The sequence below is a fragment of the Rattus norvegicus genome, chromosome 1, assembly GCF_036323735.1.
Source record: "Rattus norvegicus strain BN/NHsdMcwi chromosome 1, GRCr8, whole genome shotgun sequence".
NCBI classification, from domain to species: domain Eukaryota; kingdom Metazoa; phylum Chordata; class Mammalia; order Rodentia; family Muridae; genus Rattus; species Rattus norvegicus.
Window position 1 is genome coordinate 203,742,018 of NC_086019.1, and position 25,385 is coordinate 203,767,402.

General features: G+C 48.2%; 1 protein-coding gene across 3 annotated transcripts in view; it reads left to right on the forward strand.

The window, feature by feature from the left end:
• Positions 1-25,385, forward strand: part of Inpp5a (inositol polyphosphate-5-phosphatase A) — a 190,360-nt gene that overhangs the window by 122,342 nt on the left and 42,633 nt on the right. For all 3 annotated transcript variants that reach the window (XM_006230486.4, NM_001108923.2, XM_063269679.1), the window contains exons 5-8: positions 5,803-5,866; positions 12,121-12,224; positions 17,332-17,384; positions 18,732-18,851. In XM_006230486.4, coding sequence (XP_006230548.1) covers positions 5,803-5,866; positions 12,121-12,224; positions 17,332-17,384; positions 18,732-18,851 — 341 coding nt within the window. The remainder of the gene's footprint in view (positions 1-5,802; positions 5,867-12,120; positions 12,225-17,331; positions 17,385-18,731; positions 18,852-25,385) is intronic.

A 25,385-nucleotide genomic window follows, 5' to 3' on the forward strand; every position in this document is an offset into this window, starting at 1 on the left:
TCCTGCTTGAGTTCCTGTCCTGACTTCCTTTGATGACAAACAGTGTTGTGGAAGCGGAAACTGAATAAACCCTTTCCTCTCCAAGTTGCTTTGTTTGTTGTGTTTCCTCACAGCAATATTAACTCTAGCAGGACAGCCAGCTTGACCATTTCTCTCTGTTCCAGGTTTGGTGGTGCCCACTTGTGGCTGCCAGACTTTCTAGCTTACTCCCAGGCTCCTATTCATCTACCTTTCATATACAGCTTAGGACCAGTGCCTAGGGATGGCACTGCCCACAGTGGACCTGCCCCTCCTGCATCAATTAACAAGCAAGAAAATGCTCCCACAGACATGCCTACAGGCCAGTCTGACTGAGACAGTTCTATAGTTAAGGTTCCCTATTCCTAGTTGACTTTAGTTGTATCAAGTTGACAACAAAAACAAACCAGTATCCCCACCCTCACCCCACCCCCACCCCTCACAGAGCCCAGGTGTCTCATCCTAGCAGGAACTACTCTTTCTTACCCCGCCTGTCATTATCCACACCCTCGGGGTATATGCCCCTCCCACAGCCTGTCTTGTTCTGTTTTGGCGCTCCACACTATGGTAATGTGACATGTTAACAGGCGTACTTATCTGGTGGAATTTATTGTAGTCCCACATGAGATATTAAGTGGCTGTTGTGTGCAGTGTTTACCCTCACTGTCAGGATGACTAGTGCTTTGCCCTGGCAGACAGGGCCCTGCCCTTCCCAGGCTGCCTAATTGGAGCTGCAACAACCAGGAGCTGTGACAGGGTTCAGCACCCCATGTACAACATGCCAGCTCCCATGGTGCACGCTTTATAAAATGCTCCTTAATTCAGGGACAGAATATCATTAACTTTGTAAGTGGATGAATACAGTGGACAACCAATTTAATTAACTTCTAATGTCGGATGTTGGATGGGAGATGGAATGAAATTATGTGTGCATCTCTCGGGCCAACGGCCATCCTGGATGGGACTTGGTGCTGGGGGTCAGGGGTGGGGAGGGAGCAGCTTTTTGCCATCATCTCCTGTCCAGCCCTAGAAGCCGAAGTGCATCAGCTCTCAGTTTGTGTGGGTTATAGAGGAGGACACCCTGTGACAGCGACATGCTAAATGCTGCCTTTCCCACGTGCTCCCACCCCAAGTAATGCTAGGGAGACAGGCGGTAATGCTGCCTCATCCAATTAGATTGGCTGCTCCTGAGTTTATTATACAGGGAAGGATCAATAAAGCTCTACATTGATTGAAACGAAAGCTTTGTTTCATTTATTATTGTTTATAATCTAATGAATGTTACAATAACTTTGCTCTGATTTATTACTCAATCTGTTAAATTGTTTTAAAGCCAGTACACTCAGGTCTTACCTTTGGGGTATGGTCAAAAATGTACTTTTTGTGAACACCCTCAGCTTCTCAGAAGCTGTGCTTCAGGTCACTTTTGAGACTTTAGCAGACAGTTGAGTATAGGAGGCAAAGCTGCTCAGGCACTGGACCCCAAGGGCACTGTGCTGATGGACTTCCTCCAGGAACTAATCTGTTCTGGGGGACTTGTCACATTCCTGCCCTCAATAAGCTTCCCCCAGTAAGGAGACAAGTCTATAGATCAGCAGGAAGTCGAGGTATGCAGCATTTCAAAGGAATAACTAGGTGCTGGGCTGGGCTGTGCTGCTAGGAGGATAGTGTTTCCATGGAGACTTGGAATAGCAGGGGGCTCCTGTGAGAATCACCTGGAAGAGGAGAAAGAAGGCATGTCATGACCCCAATGGCAGAGACCTTGGCTAGCCCATGCTTCATGGCCAGCAGTGCTAGAGCCCTGTGAGTGACAGGTATGCTGATTTGTGTGAGCGCATAGGGCAGAGGGTATGTACTTAGAGAAGACTGGCAGACAACTGGCTGCAGAGGGACCTACAGGGTCAATAGCAGTGACAGAGCAGCACCCATTTGGAGCTGATGGCTTAGCATTTACAGAGAAGGGAAATTAGAGATAGACAGTGGGTGTATGGTCTGTCCAACCTGTAGATGAAGTGGAAATAGGTGTTGGGGAGACAAGAGGCAAGCAGGGAAGCTGGACGAGTCAGGGAAGACCGTACTTTCCAGGGCAGCAAGAGGAGAGGAGGGATAGCTACATCCAGATTGGAGAGATTCAGGTTCTGAAAGGGGGGACTGTACAGCCACCAGAGGACCTCCAAGAAAGGGCCAGTGTAATGCATGTGGCCTTACCAACCAAGGATGGGGTAAGGCCACCCTAGGAGGAAGAAGAGGAGGGGGAGGAGGAGGAGGAGGAAACCTCAGAGAAGACAATGTGATACCTCTTTAGTTTTAGTTTTAGTTGTACAATATGGAAATGACAATGCCCCAGCCTCTATCAGGGGTTGATCCTGAGAAACTGTGTGCCCTTAATGACAGCATAGTGGGGTGAGGCCACCTCCTTCCCTTGGGGTGAGGGCATCTGCCAGGTACAGGGGAGTTATATGTGTGTAGTCTACTCCTGGGGAGGAGTAGGTGAGGTAAAGTTGGTTCAGCCTACTCATGCTGTATTATTCTGTCAATTCTAATTTCAAATACCTAATTATATCTAATTTGGATCTCTGGTTGCAGGCCTAAAGGTTACTTTATTATTATATCTTACAAAGCCTTTTCTGCTCAGAGATTGATTTTATTTAAAAAAGCAAAACCCTGGAGCTGGAGACACTTTATCCCTTATACAATACAATATTCTGTATTGCCCTTAGTGAACACAGTTGGCTTGTGCAGAGAGGTCCCTGGTCTTTCTGCTATAGCCTCATTGTCCTTTGCTCATCTATTCGGGCAGTGGTCACAGCGCTGGCACCTGAGAATCTTCCGCAGAGGCACACTGAGTGCTTTCAGTGCTGTGCCCACAGTGCTGTGGACGCTGCCCATCATTTTCACAGGGCATCTGGCCACAGGTGAAGCAGGCTGTTCCCATATTAGGATCACGTGTAGGAGATGCTTGTGTGATCTCCTCATTCATAGGATCTGCAAGACAAATGGCACCGTTGAGTATCTCTGTTGATGGGTCCATATGGCTTGGGTTTAAGACTAAGCCATTCCCTGGAAGAGCTGGAAGAGCCGGCCACACACAGGAGCCTAGGTTAATGGTGTGCTATTTGCTGCTGACATCCCAGCAGAAATGATAAATTGCCCAAACCAATTTGTTTGTCACATTTGTTTGAGAACGCACAGTGATGGAGGTGTTCCCAATGAATAGCTTAATGTCTCTTCTGTGTGGGCTCCTACTCTAGACCAGGAGACTCCCAGGTTTGTCGGTGGCCATATCAGGAGTACAGCAAAGCACATTGCTTCCTTGCTCTGCATTAAACTTGGAAATAGTAGTTGGCCATTGTTGTTCTGACTCTCCTGTGTCTGCAAGCCCCACCTACCACTGTTACCTTCAGCGAATGGAGATAGGTGGTTGGCTGCTCTGACTCTCCTGTGTCTGCAAGCCCCACCTACCACTGTTACATTCAGCGAATGGAGATAGGTGGTTGGCTGCACTCTCCACCAGACTGGAGAGTCCATGAATTGCTGCACTCCTGAGGCTAGAGTGTACCTGGTTGGCCGCGCTCCCCCTGAGGTTGTGTGTCTGTGGATGGCTGCACTCCCCTTGAAAGGTGTGCTTGACAACACTGCCAGTGTGGCTGATGGGGGCTAGCAAGTAGGTCCACTTGACCAACTAGATCTCTTGTACACACTCCCTGTCATCTAGCCACTTAGCTGGGACTCAGAGTGGGAGCCTGGACTATGGCCAACCTTAGCATCCCAACACTGAGCTTGTCAGCAGTTCTTAGTTTGCTGCCCTAGCCTTTGGGGATATCAGGGATCTTGCCCAACACTCATAGCAGTGGCAGAAACACAGTAGAGGGTGGCTGCTGCTCATTAGCAGATAATTAATAAGCACCAGTGACAGGTTTGTAAGTATGTAAGTGTATTTTAATTGTTTATAGCAGAAGAGGCAAGGAGTCAGTATTCCAAGATGTGAAAGGCATACTATCAACATGCTCTATGTCCAGGGGCCTTACCAGATTATACCACCACACAGACCCTGGGCCCAGTGATGGATTGAGTCCTGGCTGTATGGATACAGTGGTGAGAGCCCTGGAAACTTGGGTTGAACTTTGACTTCTAATGTGTATTCATTAGAGCTAATAGTGGACATTCTGATTCTAAGAACTGCACTTTTGGTTGTATTCATTGCAGTTAGTGTCCATTTTATCATAAACTCATACTTCATTACACTCTCTAATCTCTCTTGACCTAGGCAGATAGAGAGGCATCCTCCACAGGGCTGTGTATCATGTGGGCCTGGAGCAGGTGTTAGGTTCATGCTAGGCTCAGGCCTCCAATTTTCTCTTCTGGCCCATAGAGGAGACTCAGTCTCTGCATCTATATGAACCATGGTCTTTCTACTGATGCAGCCTCAAGAAGGTAAACTGGAGGCTGGCTCCTTCCAGGTTCTGCTGTGAAGGTGTCTCACTTACACGTGTATGAGCAGAGGAACACGTGACTCAGTGGATCTGATTGGACCATCCACAGAGCAGAGGCATCTTCCTGCCACAGTACAAATGGGAACAGAAGATGTGAACCAGCAGAGCCCTGGAGTCTTCTGGAGACAAGAGTTGGTGTGATGAACAGAGCACCTTGTGAAGGGATGCCTGGCAGGATGTGGGTGGACAGGAGGAGGAGTGAAGGGAAGGACCACAGGACTTCAGAGGACCCTGGATCCTGGGACTGAAAGCACAGAGTGAGCTGTGTAGGAAAGAGGGCTGGGGGATGAGTAATAGGTCTCTGGGGATTGAGGAGGATATAAGATGCTATAAAGGAAGAGTGGGATGAAGCCCTGCCCCAGCCCACTGTGGAGTGGCCATTGTCACTTCAGGAAGCAGTAGACTTCCACGTACTGGCTTACCAGCTTCATGGTGATGTCATATCAACAAGCCCTCACACTGGGCAGCTCAAATGAAAGACTTGACTGGAGTTTTCTGCACTGGTAATCAGAGTTTTGTTAAGTTGTAGTGGCCAGGGGAAAAGCTTTACACCAAGCAGTATTACTTTACCTTTAAAAGTCCAAAAAAGCCTTCTGTGCTGCTAGCAGACATGGTCTTGGCCTCCTACTTTGCTGTCCTTGGGCTCTGATGGCATATATAGACCAGGCTATTCCTAGGTGGATGCTGAGAAAGAAGGACCAAACCCACCCTTGTGTGGACATTGGGCTGGGTGACCAGATCTGTCTCCATGTAGGCACTGAGTTGGGGAACTGAACCTTACTGTGTGAGTACTTTAGTTGGGGGTCCCAGACTTTTCCTTTGGGGACATTTGTGGTGGGAGTTGACTAACTTCTATACTCTATACTATATTCTGTATTTCAGACTCTATTTCTCATAATAGTAAACTCATCTGTGGCTGTGCTGTGGTCATAGATGGTAGTGTTAAGCTGTAGAATCAGCTGAGGGATCTGTTAAGCTATGGGGAGATGAGCCTGGATCTCTTGGGGATATCATGAAAATGTCTACAGCCTGGAATGTGGCAGCTTGGGACAGCAATGCTGTGAGGAGACTCGCGAGCTGTCTGCTTGGTGTTTGGACAGTGCTGGCCCTAGCTGCCTAGTTCACCTCTGCACTGTGCTGGGTGCCCACCTGCAGCCCCCTCTGCCTCAGTGCTGGGATGAGTGAGTTTGTCTCCTCTGCTGTCCTTGCAGAAGCTTCTTTTGTGGCTGGGAACCTCACATAGTAGAGAACCCACACTGCCCTGACTCTGTGTTTGTCTTTCCTCCTACAGGCACTAGGAAGCTTTTATTTTCTTCATGAATCCTTAAAAAACATCTACCAGTTTGACTTTAAAGGTAAGACTCCATGTCAGCTTCCGTGATCTGTTTTTGCAGCCCATCCCTTGGTCTGGCTGTCCAGGTCCCCTAACTCTGTTGTCATGAGCAGGCCTGCATGATTTGGGTTTGATGTCACTTGCACGTCTTAAAAACCCGGTACCCTGGCCTTCCTGAGGAGAGATGCCACTGGCCTGCCCTGCCTGCCCTGGGTCACATACCAAAGCCCCTGCCCTCTCCTGCCCATCTCAGTGGACTCCAGCTTCCTTACAGGACTCAGAGGAAGTAGTAGTTTCAAAAGACCTACTGGTCCTTTGAAATGTGAGAAAATGAATGGCATAGGAGGATTGCACATTTCAGAAACAGAAGTGGACATACTTGTGGTGAAAATTTCTGGATGTCATTGAGTGACTGGTGCCGGCCCTGTACTGTTTGACTGAATGTCACTGCTGATGTGGCTCTTTCCACAGTTTATCTCTCTGAGTCTTTTGGGATACCTCTTACCTCAGTGGGAGAGATTTCCTCAGGGTCCCATTTACCTATTTCATGCTATTGCTTGCTTCTGTTTTATGTGAACCTTCTTGAACTCCATGCTGGACTAAGGCCAGATCGTGTCGCTTGGAAAACACACTGAGTTCATGACATTTGTGAGAATAGCTGCTACACAAAATATTCTCAATCATTTAAACTCTCTGTTCCCAGCTGGTGACTCTATTTGGGGGAGGTAGTTGTGGAACCTAGCTGTAGGGTAGTGGGTCACTGGGGTAAAGAATTGAGGTATCCCAGTTCTGCTTCCTAATCTCTAGGGTGAACAGTGTCTTGCCATCAGAGCCTCAAGCCACGGCTGCTACCACCCCGTGCCAAGGCTTTCTACTGTGATGTGTTGTACTTTCAAACCCCAAGCCAAAATCATGCATTTTAAAGTCCTTCTCATCAGGTCTTTATACCCAGTAGAGTGACCACTTCCATTGGCTGCTTCTGATTCACTGTTGGTGTTTACCCAGAGAGAGCTTCCCCCTAGGAGGTGGGGAACTGTCTTCCCCGCATTGCTCTAGCACCCTGTCCTGCCTTGTGCTGAACAGGCTTCTTGGCAGCAGAGTAGCTCTCCCTTTGCTTCTACAGGTGCTTCTCAGCACAGCACTTGTCTTTCTCACCAAGCATGTGGCCAGGAGGAGGTGGCCAGGGCTGCTTTCTCATGACTCTGTGGACATGAGGTACTTACATGTCCCCAGCAGTGATGTTTAGACGTGGACTATTCCCTTCAAAGTTAGGGTAAGACACAGTATTCAGAGGCAGAAGCAGGTAGGTCTCTGAGTGTGAGGCCAGCCTGGTCTGTAGGGTGGTTTCAGAACAGCCATGGCTACACAGAGAATCCCTGTTTGGGGGGGGTGTTGGGGAGTTGGGGGGGAAACAACAACCTCAAGAGCTTCTGAATCCATAAGAAACCATTTGCATACATATTTAACTATTAAATGAAGTCAGTGAAGTGATATTGTGCCTTGCTAACACTCGCTTCACTGTGCAGACCTTTACCCAGGAGCTTCCCATTGCCAGTAGGGGCAGAAGCAGAGGCAGTGTGGGCATGTGCAAGCAAGCTTCTATCCAGGGTAAGACATGACTCTGCAAATAGAGTGGTCCGACCTGGTGGCAGCTGGCACTCGTGGAGCTTACAGGGTCATCTCAGGTTAGGGTGGGCACACAGTACTCACAGTCCTGGCTTGATGTGAGCTACTGAATGAAATCTAGACATCCTGAATAAAATTAAGAGTTCATCACCCAATTTGAAAAAGTGAGAACCTAGTTGGAAATTTAAGGAGTCCCTGAAAAAGCAGCAGAAAAGGATAGAGGGATTTCTACTTTCTGGTCCAGTAGACAATACTTGGAAGACTTGGTGTCATTCTCAAAGATACAAGCAGAGCAGCTCTTTTTGGATCCGATGGGTGTAGTGGAATTTTCCCCTAATTGATTAAATAATAAAAACAACAAGAAGCCAATCGCTGTGTGAGGAGGGGGACTTTCCTTTTGGACCAAGCAGAAGCAAGGCAACCAAGATATAGGCTGGGGGCTGTTAGTTCAGGTGGTCAAATCTACCAGGATCCACCACTGGAAGATTTCTAACATAGAATAATTGGTGAATTTAGGATGCTAGGTTCCAAGCCCAGTGATTGTGCTGATGATTCTAAACCAAGATCGTCTGGTGTTTTCCATCTCGCAGTGATTCAACTGAGCTCCAGGGAAAGGTAACTGAGACAAAGCTCCAGTTTACAAGCGTCTACCCCAGCTAGCCGTGGACATTTGGGAAAGCTGAGCGGGTTTGGCAGCAGCCAGCCTTGGGGAGGAGAGAGCTATCTCAGAGATCTGGTCTAGAGAGGCCTCAGCAAGGGAAAGCATTCAGTCTCAGACTTGGTACCAGGCTGGGAATAGACTGAGACCACCAGCTGGTGCCTAGCCAGCGATAGCATGTATTGGTTTTTTTTTTTTTTTTTTAATATTACACACTACAAACAGGAAATAAGGACACGGCAAAGCCATCCCCCAGCAGACAGATAGGTGCTGGGGTATGCTTGTCAGGAGTAGGCATGCTTCGGAACTGTAGCTGGTGGCCATGCATGTGCAACAGGAGACTGATGTGGACGAGCTTGGAGAGGAAGCCTAGTTCCCAGGTGTTTGAGTTTTAATTCTAAGAGTCCCAAAGAAATTTCACAGTCAAGGCCAGGTGCTCCCTTGTCCTTCACAGGGCCTGCCTTCAAGGAAACCAAGTCCCCAGCTAACTGGGCTCTCATCAGAACCCATCTGGCCAGGAAAGTGATACTCAACCAGCTTCTAGCCTTCTTGTCTTGTGGGCTGTGGGGCTGCTGGGCAGTGGGAAGATCACAGCTGGGTCAGACTTGGTGGAAGATAAGTGCTGTTCTGACTGTGAGAAGATGCCTCACTGGAAATTCTCAAGCACCAGAGGCAAGCAGGGGGATGGGAGATTGAGTGTCTGACACTACAGTCATAGGGCACATGGCCTTAATCCTGCAAATCCGTCTGCTTCTGTGATCCAGTGGCTCATGTTCTGCCCCCAGCAACATGCTAAAGACATAAAAGTCAGGCTAAGAAGATGAACCAGGTCTCTGACACAGACTCAAATATGACAGAGATCTGGAGCAGTTGTACTGGGAATTAAAAGCAAGTGTGGTCAGTGCACTCAGGACTGAGGTGCAAGAGAGTAGGAAACAAAATTCACCATAAATGGAAAAACAGAAATTCAGATCGGGGACAGAATGAATGGAATTGCATACAGGGAATCAGAGAGAATTGGTTTGTAGAAAAAAAAAAAGATCTATTAAAGTGATAAACTGTTAGCCCTATGAACCAAGAACAAAAAAGAAGAAAGACACTGAGTCTTGATAGCAGAAATGAATAACAGGCCACTCAGAAGTGAGTAAGGGACCCCTACTGATAACAGGGTAATATCAGAATATCATAACAAGTTTTTGCCTATAAGCTGTGCCTATAAGTTTAATAATATGATGGAGAATTGTAGGGACATTACAGTCTGAATATTTGTACAAGGGCTTTGCAGCTGAAAATACCTACAATTGTGAATGGAGTTAAGTCAGTGGTAAACCTTCTGAACAACCCTGCCAGTCCTGAGAGGGCTCACTGGTGAATCTACTGAGGGAAACTAGTGTTCTCTACAAAGTTCCCAGGTCCAAGCCAAGGAGTACCTGGACCTGCCCAGGAAGGCCAGCGCTGCTTGAATCCCAAAACTAGACAAAGGCATTGGAAAAAGGGAAAACGACAGACTACTTCATGAAAATAGAATGCAGATGGTCTCAGGAAGATGATAGCAATGTGTAAGAAGAGTTATACACTACGAACAGTCGGGGTTTACTCTAGACACGCAATTGACTTCACATTCCAAAGTCAGCCAATAGAATTGCTCGCACCATCTGTTAAAGAAAACTTCATTACTGGGTTAATAGATACCGAAAAAGCATATGGCAGAATTCAACAAGTACTCTTAGCAAACTAGGAATTTCTGTCCTCCACTGAACAAGAAAGTCAGCTGTAAACCTCTCCAGCATGCATCAGAGTCAATGAGAAACTGGAAAATGAATGGTGTATCATTACAGAGGGATGCTGGTCAGCCATCAAGAGAAGTAAGCAGGTGAAAGATGCTGGTCTAGGGGCTGTGCACTGCAGGATCCAGCTGTGACTGTCTGGAAATGGCAGAACTCGAGAGACATAGAGCATGACTAGATGGAGTGAAGTGTTGTGTGAGGGTGTAGAGGACCTTTGGGACAGAAAAAAGTAGTGCATGTGATTCTGTAGCAGTGGGTATATGACATTTGTCTGCATCTGCCAAAACCCATAACAGCAGCATGCAGAGCTCGAAGTACACTGGACTTCAATGGATATCACGGTCTATGCCGACATGCACATATGCACATGCACATGTGGAATGGGCACATGTGGAGTCTTTAACTGGCTCTGAAGTGACCTTTTAAAGATGTGCCCTCCCACTCCAGTTTCTTCTTCATCCTCAGGCAATGATGGCTGCTGGATTCCTTTTAGGCACAGTGGCCTCTCAAAGCCCCTGCCATTTCTCTATCTATTGTCACATGTGGACCTGCTTTTCAGTCACATAGCCCTTTCTGTGTATGTGAGGTGTTCTTGCTCAGTGTACGTCTTCAGCTGCGAGACCAGGCTCCCAGGAAAAGTGTTGCAGTTCAGCCAGAATTGCTGGGGGGCACATAGGGAGCGGAGCATTAGAGCAGTGTCTTCTCACTGGTATGTGGCATTGTCCACCTGGCTACTCCACTGTTGGCTGATAGAAGTTTAGAAGACAGCAATTAGACAGGTCTTTCCTCAGGAGTAGACATGGGTCCATTCTTGCCCCTTGCCTAGCTTCTTTCCTGTCTGAGTGGTTCCCTGCCATTGTTCTTTTATCTCAAGAGCACGGGGCACACTGGGGCAATGGGTATGATAACAAGGGGTAAGGATTGAGCACTTGAGCTTCATGGGTCTGGTAAGGGGTATCAAGCAGCCCACTGACAAGCCTGTGGGGAAAGTTACATGCCTGGGTACCTCACAGGTATCTGTTCGGGCCTTCAGCCTTTGGTGGAAGTGTCTAGTCAGACTTCCCCATGCCCTTTCAGCAGACACTTAGCTACCCTAGCATGACTGGCTACTACTATATGGGAAAATACCCTTCTGTTGGATTGGGGCATCTGCAACAAGTGTTCCTGGGGTAAGTGTATTTCTGCTCTACCACAGGGCTCACTGAGGCCTGTCTGATCCTGCCTACCCACTCTAGGTACTGCCTCCTTGCTCTGCTAAGGTCTTTTCTCTCTGAGTGAGGGAGACCCCTTGTCCTTTGCAGTGAAGGTGGTGGAGGTGACTTCAAAGCCCAGCACATTCATGTCTATCTAGTATCTGCTTAAATCTAAATAGAGTAGGAGGCCCATGATGCAGTCAGCTCAGAGTTGACCCAGTCCCAGGACAGCTCCTATGGACTTTCTGGTCCCTGTAATATTCATCATGTGCCATCAGCATGAGATTTTAGCTCGGAATCTTGGGGTACTGGCACTGGTAACATAAGGAACAAGACTGGACTATGACCTGACCCTGAAGGCCAAATGTTGTCTGAACCATCTGGCACCTTGCAGGGCTAGCATTTCTCTTGTCTTACCTGTGAGGGCTCTGAGAGCTTCTCATGGATCAGTGAGGATGTGGGATACTTGTGCACTGAAAGGGCCTCCCTCAGTCCTGCCTGTGGAAGGACTCAGACTAGGGCCTGCCACAGTTCTGTCAGTACTGGATGGGTAGGCTAGCTGCTAGCAGGGCAGGTCCAAAGAATGCCTGCCCTGTGTCTCTGTCTACATCTCATGTAAAAACTTCCCTAGAATATGAGTGATGTCGTTCGTGTGTGAAGAGGAAATCAATGTTATTAAATAAATTCATGTGAAGGTCTGAGTGAATGGTAATTCTACAGCCCTCTTAAATATATTCATGGCTTTCAAAGAAGGTGCCAATTAGCCCCTGTAAATCTGCAGGCTGGGAGCTCTTAGGGGATAATGAAGTAGAGTGTCAGGTTCCAGGTCATGGAACAAGAATTTATGAGCCACAGGCACCTCTGGAGCAGCAGTTGGCCTCTTGCCTGCTTGAAGGCGTCCTTCTGACCCAGGGGCTGCTGTGGTATAGCATGGCATCCCCCAGTAGCATGAGGCTAGTTGTTAGGCTGCGCTGATGGTGTTAACTCACATCATTCTTTCTGTCTTTTCCAGCTAAGAAGTATAAAAAAGTCACTGGCAAGGAGATCTATTCGGACACTTTGGAGAGCACACCCATGCTGGAGAAGGAGAAGTTCCCACAGGACTACTTTCCCGAGGTGTGTGAGGACTGGTGCCTCCTCCTCAGCACACTGATTATCAGAATGAGTGAGTCAGAGGCCATGTAGGTTTGGGCTCTCCTCCGCTGCCATCAGTTACAGTCAGCTGTCCCACCATAGGACTCTTTTCCTTGGATTGCAGGGTGATCTAAACTACCCTGAGTAAGGGCACAGAGAATGTAAGGGCTCAGGTTCTGTTGTCACTATACTAAAAATGTCACTTTGAGACAGGAGAGCCATTCCTAAAAGAGAAGGAAATGTCTTCATTCTCTTGGGCAGATAAAGTGGCTAGGAGTGCCTTGATGTGCTGTTTCTTATGTTTCTTATGTGCTGTGGTATGCAGACACTGTTCATGGGAGGGAGGCTTTCGCCTTCCTTGGGCTTGCTGGAGTGAGAGCTAAGTCCCCGGAGGAGGCCGCTGGCTTGCCACAGCCAGTGAAGACCCACCAGCTAACACAGAACTAGTGGCTTAATGATACATGCTAGCAGTTGTACCTGCTTGATAAAAGATTAGAAATGTAAAAGCCAAAAGCTGCTTTTTTTGACTCTGCTCAGTTTAGTAGCTCCTTCAGACTTCATTTGGACATCTTGCCCTTCATGTGTTGAGGTACAGTAGGTATTGGATGCACTGACCAGAAGTGTTTTAGGTGCCAAGGTAGGAAGAACAAGAATTAGCCCCTGATGGCTACTGGCAGTTCACACATGTCCCCCTTTACTGTGGTGTTAGGACAGTCTAGCCAGACCCAAGGACTGTTCTGTGGTTCCCTCTCATAGGTGGCTGCACTGTGTGATAGTACACTTGCTCACAGATAGTCTGTTGTTGTTGTTGTTGTTGTTGTTTGTTTGTTTGTTCATTTGTTTCTTTTAGCAAGGTCCCAATTTTATTAACTTGCATTGTAATTGTACCTTGAATGAAGGTATCAGGGCTGCCTCTTGTCAGGTTGTGGCTTGGCTTCCCCATCCATTGTCCCTCAGCCAAGGATGTCTCAAATCTCTTTCTTCTGCGTGCTCAGGTCTGCCCTGGCTCAGTTTCTAGGCCCTTTTGCTTCATGCCTCTTAAGGGTGGAGGAGGGTAGCAGGGAAGGTCTTCTGTGGTTCATATGTAACAACTGATCCCGTCTACCCCAGTTCTAAGAGAGCAGAAGCCCAACTCAGCAGTAACTAGTATCTAAAGCGAGGACTATAGCTTTTCCAAGGAACAAAAATATCCATGGGGTCCTTCTGTGGAAATCAGCAACATTCCGATTCAGTTGTTAGAGTGGCTCCTGGGCCTTTGAGGAGCATGAGGGCTCAACTGGGGAGTGTCTTGGGGCTCCACGTCCTCAACCTTATGTCATGAGCTGTGCCACAACACCACAGTAATTAACAGCAACAGAATCTATGTGAAAGCCACAAGCTCCAGTATTCTCTGTCAGTTCTGTGGTGCTTCCTAATTCATAAAACCTCTCAGAGCATGTTGTATTCCTTTAGGGTAGGGCCTGGGGCTCCAGTGCAGAAGTCGCAGCAATAGCTCTGTCCACAGCCTCAGTGTCCCCGCCCAGGCTTGCCCCTTAATGCCTTCTGCCAGACCGTCATTGCACCCAGCACATTTAGGGGAGAGAATTAGTTGAAGACTGATCTCTCTTTCTTTTATTGCCATCGCTTAAGGATAATCTAAATGTAATTACTGTGATGGAGGCATAATGCAATTCCAAATAATGACGGCCCTCTGCTTCTAAAACTAACAAAACTTTCTCTGCTGATTTATGGGTGCTTCTGGCTCAGTATGAATTTCAAATGACGCCTCTGGGAGCAACACTCCAGATAACGCGAGGCCATTTTTAAAAAGCAGATTTGTGTAGTCGATCGGACCAAGTCATTTTTTTCCTCTTGGCCGTGGTGAGAAATTGGTTGTTACCATAGATCACAGGCCCTGCTGCATGTGCCCATGAAAGATGAATTAATTCCACTAATGCTCCAAGCAGGCCTTCCTCAGTGGGGCTGGTTGGTGATAACCTCCCATAGCCTCTCTTTTCTCCGTTGCGATTTATGCTCTCTCAGTAGATGAAGCTGCCTAGATTCGCAATCCATCTGTTGGTTCAAGGAACCCTATTAACAGGGGACTGAGCAGAGGCCACACGAGGTGAGCGCTGTGCTGCTTTCCTGGGCCTGTGTGGGTTCTCTTTGTGTGGTCATGGCCCTTAAGAGAGAGAACCCCTGTGAGGGCCTGGGTACCACCACCTATCCCAGGGATATGAGATTCTCGCCATTCCCATCGGCTCAGAGGAGTTCATAAGTGAAGGTTTCAGAAGGTGGTCAGGAATGAATATGGCTTGCTAGAAGTAGCCCATCAGAGTTGAGCCCCACCTCCCATCTGCAATGGCCAGGTGACAGCTTTGTAGGTAGGTACTTCTAGGCCTTCCAAGGCCTTTGCTATGGTCTGGGCTCCTGCCTCTATGCCTGTAGTAATTCTACTTACAATTGTAAGTAATATTTGCCCTACGTAACAAATAAATATGTGTGTGTGTTTATATGCGCATGTGTTGTTCCTTTGCATGTATGTGTATTTGCTGTGTGTAATACATGACAAATACAAATGTGTATATATGTTAACATGTGCATGTGTTGTTCCTTTGCATGTATGTGTGTGTGCTGTGTGTAGTCAGGGAAGCCTCACTAAAGAGTCTCCTTGTCAGAAAGCCACCTGATGGTCTGCTGATAGGGGTGGGGTACATATGTTGGCTAGCCCCATGTAGCAGTGTTCATGCTTGATTATAAAAGGGAATGAGTTGTCAGAAAGATAGAGCCTTGAGGAGCATGGATCCCAGTTTTCTTCCCTTTTGCAGACTCCTGGCTGTCTGAAGAAGTTTGGGGCTCTTTTCTTCCTGGAAAGCTTTGCTGTGCAGACCTCCTTTCAGGTCACTGAAGGGTGACTGGGATGCTGAAGGAGGACTGTCGTTTGAAGTAGCTAAGTAGGGCTCCCTGGCCTTTGAGAGGACAGAAATGTGTCCCAGTCTAGACCAAGGATATGGATAAAACTGAGGTTATACACTGGGAATGACGGCCATGGGAATGTAGCCCTGAGTGATAGCTAGCTACATCTTGCCATTCTGTCACAGTGTTGGAAATGAAGTCTGAATGGTCATAGTTGGAGTGTGCCTCAGAGGCAGTACGTTTTCTGTAAATAGCTTATGAAACTGTTGAGTTATACAAACATTAACAGTTGTATTTCTTGAGATTTGTCTAGAACGCAGATAAAGTCTCATATCTAGCTAAAATCTTAATTGCAATTATTACCAAGTTTGTTATAGAAACTCATTTTATTGTGTATTTAATTAGTAATTGATGTTGAATTCAGTGCTCCATTATGGGAATTTAATTTTTAAAACTAAACAAGCAGGAAAACTGGCCCTACCCCTCACCTGCTTACAGCACAGTAGGGATGGCCCTAGAAATGAAGGTTGTGGGTGAGCTGGTCGGAGGGCATTAGTGTGGGAGAGTCAGCCTTGCCTCTTGTCTGCTGGGCGGCAGTGTGAATGGAGTAGAAATGCTCTCCCCCTCTTCCCACATCCCTTGGCATCTGTGGTAGACAGGAGAGTTGGCTCTTGGGTCTTGAGAGTGAGAAAACTGTCCCTGTCCCTCACTGGCTGCAACACTTGGGAAAGCAGCCCTGCTCCTGGGCTTCCGCTGGTTAGCTGGCCAAGAGCTTGAGAGAGGGAGAGCTAGAGGGCTGACCAACTCAGCTACCTCTCAGGCCCAGATCCAGGCTGTGAGTTGGCCCACCCAACATCTAACCCATCAATGAACTACTACAGTATACAAAGGGGCCAGTCCTACAGATCAAAAACTATAGGATCTCCATGACACGGTACTAATAGGATATCTGAGAGGAGTCCCAGTGAGGATCCAGTACTGATAGAATAGCAGAAGCCAGAAGCCTTGTACCAGACCAGCAAGCCATGGCAACAAACATTTGCAAGCAAAGAAGTGTGGACAAAGTACCAGACACTGTAGAGGGTCCCCACCCTGTGGAGTATTCTCCTTAGGGAGATAAGACTCTTGCTCCTGCCTCCCCTTTGTGAGCTGAAGATGAATGAGATGGCTTTCAACTGTGGAGCTGTATGAATTAAAATAAAAGTAGAATGTAAAGTTCACTTCTTGCATTCATATACCCTGAGTGCTGGAAAGGCCATTGTCCCACAGGCAGGACTAATGTCAGCAGACTATTTGGTGAGCCTAGCCCCCTTGTGTGTCTGCATGAGCAGCCTTGGTTAGCAGGGACTAAAAGTTCGGGAGGTGCAGCTGTATGTGCAGTGTATCTGAAGCATAGTCAGTCAAGAGCAAAGGCCAGCTTCTGCTCCACTCTTTCTCTCCCCTTCCCCCCACTTTCTCTGCTTTTCTTACTTTTTCGTCATTTCAGGACCAAGCGGGGGCTTCCTAGACTCTGAATGGTGGTTGTTTGGTTGGTTGGTTGTAGAGAACACGGATGGTGTAGAAATGACCATCCACTATCTAGTCTAGCCTTCAGTAGCAGTTCTAGCCTGAGGATTGGGTGGTTTGTCAATCAGAACAAGTTATTTTCCCACAGTTTTGGATCCCCAGGCAGTGTGGGAACCAGGAGCTAGCAGAGCATTTGGTAAGGGCTGTATCCTCTTTCAAGGTAGGGCCTGGCTACCTGCCTCCACAAGCCCAAATAAAGCTCCAATATGGCAGAAAGCAGTAAGAGGATGAAAAGGCCCAGACTCCCTTCATCAAGCCCCTCTGAAAGAAGGCTTAGCCCTGGTGACAGGATCTCCATTCAGAGCCCCCACCCCTTAACCCCATCATATTGGAAGTCAGCTGTCAATATCAGGATTTAGGGGGCATTCATTCAGTCTGTAGCACCTGCCCTGCCTAGTAGCTGTCCCATATGTGCATAAACACTGCACACTATGTCACTGCTGGGAGTGGCATCTACAGTTAGGTGGATCATGAGTTTGAGGCCAGCCTGGATCATGTAGCAAGGCATTGTCCCCAAAACAAGCAAGCAAGCAAAGTAAGGAATGTCTCTTAGCTGTGCTATGAGCACACATGAACCCTGTGGCTTCCATTTCTCTGTGTTGCTCACACTGTAACCTTTACTTTTCAGTGCAAATGGTCAAGAAAAGGCTTCATCAGGACGCGGTGGTGCATTGCTGACTGGTATGTTGCATGGTATCTGATTAACTGTTGACACTCCATAATTTTGAGTGTGGCAAACATGTCAGACTACTCACTTTGAACAGGGACATGGCTACTCAAAGTGCCCATCACTCCTCTTTTGGCTGATGGGTGATACCTGTGGCACAGTGTTGTCTCCTGTGCATTCAACGCAAAGGAAAGCAGGGAGACCTCTTACCCATCCTCAAGTATAACCTGTGTGTGCAAGAGCCTACTGCACAGTTGGCCTGGTAGGAAGGCTTCCCATTAGGTCCCAGGCCACAAAGTTAAGCTTTGCAAAGACAGACTGGCAAGTTGATGTTATTGGGTATAGACATCCTAGCCCCATTTGCCAGTTCCAGCCTGTTCTTCCTGTGGATGAGCATTCTCCATAGTAATGCCCACCTTGTCTACCTGAAAACTGCAGAAACATGGGGCTCACTTCTCAGCTCCTGAAGTAGAACTGACTAAGCTCCGGTCACTTTAGTTCAGCTAAGGTCCTGGTCCTAGAGCTGTTCAGGACAATGCCTAGAATGGACATGGAAGAGAAGAACAGAGGGTTCCTAAGATAAAGAGCTACAGTCTCTCACAACCCAATCCAGGAGGTGACCATCCATCCACGCTGCTCTTTGCCCTTGGTCTCAGGAACCAAATTCTCCCTACATAGTATGGAAGGCTCACTTAGGGCACAGAGCTGGTGGCTGGGTTGTGGAGCTCTCCTTCATGTTGCTGCCGAAGAGAAATGATGAGGTGCAGTTCCAGTGCTCTGTAGAAATGTGCCATGCCAGTGTGTGCCCTTGGGATAGTCTGAAGCATCACTTGGCAAAGCAGATGGTACATGCTAGCTAGAGATAGCTAGGGTCTTCATAGCGCCTGGGAAGAAAGTCTGATGCAGACCGCACTCTGACCTCTTCAAGTCTGTATGCATGAGACCCCCAGTGGAAGGACTATTTTTCTACCTGTTTTTGTGCCCCTCTCTTACATGGTTCCCAACAGTGGTTCATCTCCTGCACTGTGGACTCTTATGGACAGAGACTCAGAGAGAAGCATCCTCCTCCTTGAAGCTGGGTTGACAGCCTACAGGAAGTTCTATTCAACTGTCTTTCTTTTAAGAACAGTTCTTAATCACTTAGCCAGAGTACCCATCTTTGTCATGATTTATTGGTGCTATAACTGAAGGATCTGTGCCTTCTGGCTTGGGGAGGCAGTGCTGGGGCGACTAAGGATAGGTGCTCAGGACTTTGATCCAAAACTGAGGAAGAGGGTGGGATGCAGAGAGGCATAGCTCTGTTTCAGGTAGCCTGGAGTTGTAGCTCTTGGTTAACAGGTCCCTTCCTCTGTTCATTACAGTGCCTTCGACTTGGTGAACATCCATCTTTTTCATGATGCATCCAACTTAGTGGCCTGGGAGACAAGCCCCTCTGTGTACTCGGGTGTCAGGCACAAGGCTCTGGGCTATGTGCTCGACAGGTAAGTGCTGGACCCTAGCCACTCCTCAGCATGACTGTGGCTACTCTGAGGCTCTTCATGGTTTGTGTTTTCCTGTTTGACAGTGGCCCTTGGGAATTTCACCCTGAGAAGGGTGTAAATCCCAAACAGCACCCTCTGGAGGAGCAGCCTATGAGTCGACAGCTTACCAGAAGTTCTAGAATATTCTCTGTTTCTTTTAAGAGAAACAGCTCATATTCACTTAGCTAGAGTACCCATCTTTGTGGTGATTTATTGGAGCTGTAACTGAAGGTCTCATGCCTTTTGGCTTGAGGAGGCAATGCTGTAGTTCACTCTAGGGTGACTGAGGATAGGTGTTTGTGTTTCTCTTTCCTTCTCTGTTCTATTGGTGGGGGAGTAGGGGAGACGCAGATACATAGTATGGTATCACAGAATCACCACAACTGTGGGACACCTCTGGTGCTCTGCTAGCCACAGGCAGCATCCTTCCCACAGATCTGTCCCTGTTCAGAGTGTCTGGGGTGTAGAGCTTGACTCAATTCAAGGAAGCTCTGCTGCCCAGCTCATCATGTGTTACCTTCTTCCTGCCTTTGTCTTGTTCCTGTCTAGCTGGCCTGGGTGTGCTTCCTGGGCACAGGATGATGCCTGGTGAAGGGAAGTGGCCTCCTTAGTGGCTATCAGGGCTAGAGACTGCCTACTTTCTGCTGGGGCTCCCACCCACCCTGGCTACAGGATCTGCATGTGATGACCTATGTGACCTTGAATGGGTCAGGACTAATAGACTGTCATCCAGAGAAGATGGTAGCCCTGACTGATAGGATGAATCTGGACCTGGATACCAGTATCTTTCTGACTTATAGACAGGCATTCTCTGAAGCCAAGAAGCTAGATCTAGACTTTTCTCCTTCCTTGTGGCCCTCAAGTTGATCCTCTTGCCATGTGACAGGGAAGGATCGACTCTGGTTGGCTATAGCCACTTGCCACAGACCTGGGCAAATAATCTTGGTTCCTCCTGATACTTACACTGTTCCCTAGAAGTCTGGTAACAACCCAGAGCAGGGCAACACATTGAGCTCAGAGGAATGAGAGTATATGGACTCTTGTCTGGCTTGGCTTTTATCTCCTTTCCTCAGCCCATCCTGACCTCCACTCAGATCTTAGCCTCCCTCCAGCCTATACCTGGCCTCTCTTTAGGCTCTCCCATCCTCCACACTTTCCTAGAGAACTTCCTATCTGTTCTCTTGAAGAAGTGGCCATCTATGAGTATAGGCGTTATGCTAAGCAGAGAATTCCGTGATTCCCAAATCACCTACTGTCCTTGGGACAGTCATATCATTGCTGTGTCATTGAGAGAGGAGGCACTGGTTGGGATGTGCCAAGCCTGACTCAGTCAGGAAGAAAGAGTGGCAGGGGGCAGGGTACTCCCTGAGCCTGTCCAGGCTTCTTGGAAGATGTTTGAACCAGAAGAAAAGCAGTCTACCTAGGGTACCCATGGAGCCACTTCTTGACATGTAGAAGAATGTTGTTGATGGCCGAACTAAGACTCTCATGAAAGGAGGTCCTAGGGCATGCCCCAGTATCACCAGCGACCTAGGGAGGTGCCTTGAGGGTCCCTGGCATCAGACCAGGTCCCAAAGAACAGTTGCTAGGGAAGTCCTTACACAGTGTGCGCGCGCGCGTGTGTGTGTGTGTGTGTGTGTGTGAGTGAGAGAGAGAGAGAGAGAAAGAGAGAGAGAGAGAGAGAGAGAGAGAGAGAGAGAGAGAGAGTGGTGTGTGAGTATGTGTGTGTGAACATAAGTATGTACATACAATGTTTGGATGAGTATGAGCATGATGTGTGTGTGAATGCACACATGTGTTGTGAGGCTTGTACAGGGCAAATTTGTACATGCTTGCCTGTGCCATAGATAAGTGTGCTCCTAAAATAAGAGGCAAAGCTGGGTCCTTTGGACCATGGTGCCACTGTAGGGTGGGGCTGGAACCACTGAGTCCCCTACCACGTTTGCCTGCAATGGCAATTAGCAAGCTTGGTCTATGAGCTCCTCCTTCATGTGCCTCTGAAGCAGTGCTCTCTACAAGGAGTTAGAAGATAGAGTCTCACTCCTGTGCCACGATTAAATAAGCACCAGGCTGGTGACCTCTGGAGGCCATGCCATCACACAAGAGAGGTCAGCCTAAGGTCCTTTCACTGGTTCCTTTCCTTTGTTGACTTCTCCCAGTGTCTAGTGTAAGAGAAGACCCCCAGTGCCACAGTTATCATCTAAGTCCCTGCAGAAGAACCACAGATAAGGGAAATGGGTCTGATGCTTCTCCTATTGTTGCCCCTATCTGGGGCTTGTCTTGCAAATCCATATGTAGTCACTCTCTTTCATCTGGAGTTGATGGCTGAGCAGGTGCTGTACCAGGCCTGAAGCCTCACTCAGCATTTACTGTGGGAGACAGCTCAGGCGATTGGAAGTGGGTTCAGATGCTTTAGCCCAACAAAATGTCCAGTTCCTGTCCATGCCTAACTTTCCCACACAGTCTATGAGCCCAGGCCCCCTCAACCTTTGGTGTCCTCAAATCATTCTTCCTGACGACAATTGACCCGCCCTGCTTTCGAGTATTCTCTGCTGTGGGCCCTGCTTAGCTATGTTTGTGTGGAGGCACCATGACAGTGTTGCTCAATAGCTTCTACAGTTTAAAAAAAATGGCTGATGCTGCCCCCTTCAAGACCAGATCCCAAGAATAGCACTCAGCTGATAATGTCTTACCTCAGGATCATGTCTCAATTTCAAGGAGTTTGCTAGAGTCTTGGGTAGGTCCCCTGTAGCCTCCCTTCTGACAGGAGCATATGGTAGTGGTGTTTGCCTCCATGGGACTGCCTTCCTGGGCTAGTGAATCAGCAGCCAGCATCAAGGGCCTTGTCTGTACGGTTTTTCCTACTGTTTGCTCCATAGCCCTTTTTCTGGGACCTCCCAGGGAGCTGGGAGCCAAGAGAGACCAAATGTCCATCAGTCCTGGTGACCATGGTCAGCTTGTCAGTGTAGTAAGGCATTAGAATATGTCATTGCCCTACACCACCATGCCTCCAGCCTCCAAAAAAAGCAGCCTCTGGGTCTGGGGGCCACTTTTCTGCATCTTTGCATTCCAATGAATGGCTTCTGTGGCGAGCTCAGCCAGCCGCAGATCCGGACCTCCGCAGTGTAGGGCTGGGCTGCTGGGCACAAAGGGGCACTCTGCAGGAGTGGTGAATAATGGCCCGCCCTTTCATCGGGAGGCTAACCTTTTGGCAGCCACCAGCAGACTGCATTCTACTGTGCTGATTGGGGAGGACAATGCTGTACTGGCCTTTGAATGGACACCGCCACCAACAGCGCTGTATTCACAGAAGCACTGGGAACCGTGTGAGCATTGTCTGCAGGCCCCACTGAGCTGCAAGAGACACTGAGGAGGCTGGAATAGAGAGGCTGGGTTCTTGGTTTAATCTCCCTGTCCAGCCTGTAGGTCCCTGTCTTCGTCTGAGATGGCGAGTGAAGGCATTAGACCCAGGGATGGACAGTCTTGCATCCCTGTCCACAAAAGAGAAAGAAAGATGCTATTAAAACCAAGGCACTAGTATATCATAACTTTTCTCCAAGATTATTTTAATATAAGCTATAAAGAAGCAAGTCCAAGGGTCAACTGACACAACTCTCCAGAGCCTCAGCTGTGAGTGGTCTGTCTGCCTGCCTGCCTGCCTGGCCGCACTAGAGCCAGCACACGCAGACACCTGACACATGGGAGCCAGGGAGGGACTGAGCTGACGCCAGCATAAGCACCTAGGGCTGCCTTGCTTCCCATCCTTTCTTTTCCTTTGCAGGTTTGTTTTGTATTGTTTATCTTCTTCTCTCTCTTTGTTTTTTCTTTCTTCTTCTTTTCTTTCTTTTTTGTCATTGTTTTAAAAAGCAACTTACTCTGTAACCTAGACTGGGCTGGAATGCACAGCAATTCTCCTGCCTCAGCTGCTTGAGTACTGGAGTAGCTCTTGTGAGCCACCATGCCTGGCCTGGCTAGCCAGGACTAATTGTGTCAGATAGTAATGTTTCTATTTTTGTGTAATTTATGAGGTTTTAGCCTTAAATATCTACTAATGAAAGATTTAAAACTTTTTTAGATTTATTTTATTATTTATGTGTATGAATGTTTTGCCCAAATGTATATCACATATGTGCCCGGTAGTCATGGAGGCCAAAAGAAAACATTGGCTCTCCTGGGACTGGGAGCCACCATGTGGATTCTGGGAATCAAACCTGGGTCCTCTGTAAGAGCTACATTTATCCTTAACCACTGAACCTACTCTTTAGCCTAAAGTCATGTGTGTGTGCACATGGATGTATGTGTGTGGAGGGGTTACTTTGTCCTGAGACAGCATCTTGCAGTGTAGCCCTAGCTGTCTGAACTTGCTTTGTAGACCGGGCTGGCCTTGAATATACAGAGATCTGCCTGCTTCTGCCATCTGACTGCTTGGATTAAAGCGTATGCCACCATACACTTCTATGAAGGATTTTAAAAGAAAACCCGTAGGTTGTAAAGAGTGTGCCAGGCTCTGAGAGATGCAGGCGGGTCCAGAGGCCCAGGAAGATGGAGCTGTCTGTGCTAGAGCCTGGGGATGCTGTGCCGCCTCCACCCTCCTGTGGCTCCAGGAGGTGCCTGCACTGGTTACTGATGTGATACTCTTCTTGACACAAGGTTAGCCCTTTGGGGGCATGTGGGGTGGCTAAACCAGGACCCTGAGGCAGCAACTGTGAGCCTGCCCTGAAACCTTCCCGGGTGCTCAGCCCATGAAATGAGATTTTTTTCTGCCAAGTGACAGGAGCCTTCAGTGTCCTCTTTGAAATGTGGCCTAGCTAGTTCAACAGAGACATTTTTACATTACAACTGTGAAGCCCTGGCATAAAGCACCCCTCTGTCCCCCCATTATTTTCTCACAAACACAGTCCATTGTCACAGTGCTGAAGTTAATTTGATCAACATTGGGACATTTAACTTTTATGTCCAGTGAAAAGAGTTGTTTCATGCTCATTTTGGGCATTCAAAGGAAATGATTGCCAGAAAAATAATGTTCCTCTGGACAATCCGGAGCAATTAGTTTCCCAGGGAGAGGCTATGTGACGCCGGCTGCCACACAGCCCCTCTTTGTCGCTTTATGGATGGTCATCCGTCAGCTGTCAGGCTGCTCAAAGACCCCTCCAATCTAAATGTTTCTCTTTAGGCCGTTCCCAGAACTCGCCTTGCTGTTCAGTGAACAGAAGAAAAGCACTGCGTCTCTAGGCAAAGGCGAGCTCCCGGCTAAGGATCTAGGTCACCCCGGAATGCTCTGCTGTGGCCCGCACAGAGCTGTTTCTTGCACCTCATTTACTGCGCACTGCCCTGGAGGAGGAGTGCAGGTGTCTCTGTGGGCTGTGCCTATGGAGGCCTCAGGTCACCCACTGTTCGGAGCTCACCCTACACAGCACAGACTTCCCATAGTGAATGAGGCTTGCTGTGCGAATCCTCAGCCTGAAACCCCAAGGCCTGTGCCAGCATTGCCAGGAGTTCCATTGGGAGCACGGAGGCTAGAACATGTCAAGTCCAGTTGCAGTTGAGTGAACTGAGGCTCAGGCCAGTGTCTCAGGTGACTGATGAAATTTGCAGTATGCCCTTCATTTTACAAAGATGGATTCAGGCACCCCAAAGTGTGTAGAGTTCTGATGGAAAACCACCCAGCTCTGCTCAGTGGTCGGCATGTGCATTTTGCCCTCCTTTTCCCTCTTCTGAAGAAATAAAGCAAAGTAAGGGACCATTGGTGCCCTGTGTCTGTGTCCTGAGCCTGTGTGGCTGCACAGTGCCACCTGGACGCAGTGTCTGCATTCTACTGCATGCTTCACTGTGTCTGTCTAATGAAAGCGCACATCTCTTTATTCTCCATGCCTCTGGCTTAGATCAGCACACATGTGTAGTTTAGTTCTGTGCATGCGAGTGCCATGCTTGAGGAGTGCCGTGACGGCCTCCTGACACTCAGCCTGCATCTGCAGCATTCTGTCTGCTCTGGTGGTACTCCTTGGTGGACGGAGCCTCATCATTCTCTTGTTGAGCCTCCCTTTAGAGGGTCTCAGTGTCTTCTTAAAAGGTGCCTTCCCCACTTCCCCACTTCTAGCCAATCTTGGGGAGGCAGCGCAGTTTTTCTTTCCCTGCAGCTGGTGAAGCTGAGATCGCTTTGAGTGCTCATGGGTGTCTGAGACTTGAGGGGGCTCAGTTTCTGGAGATCTCAGCTGTGGTTTTTCCTGCCAGATGATGCATAAGAAATAAAGCATCAACGGGAGGCTAAGGCTCTTCTGTGTAGCTTTGTGGCTTCTTTATACCCAGTGGAGGTGTCTTGGTGTTGCAGGGGTGGGTGGGGGGAGTACATTCAGTGTCTAGGTCCTATACTTAGAAAGCAAATAGGAACGATGAGTGCTAGGAAGAGAGGCCAGAGGTGCAAATGTGCGGTTTGTAATCCTCATGCTAGGGTACACAGTGGGCACAGAGCTCTCCCAGCAGCTGAGATACTATTTC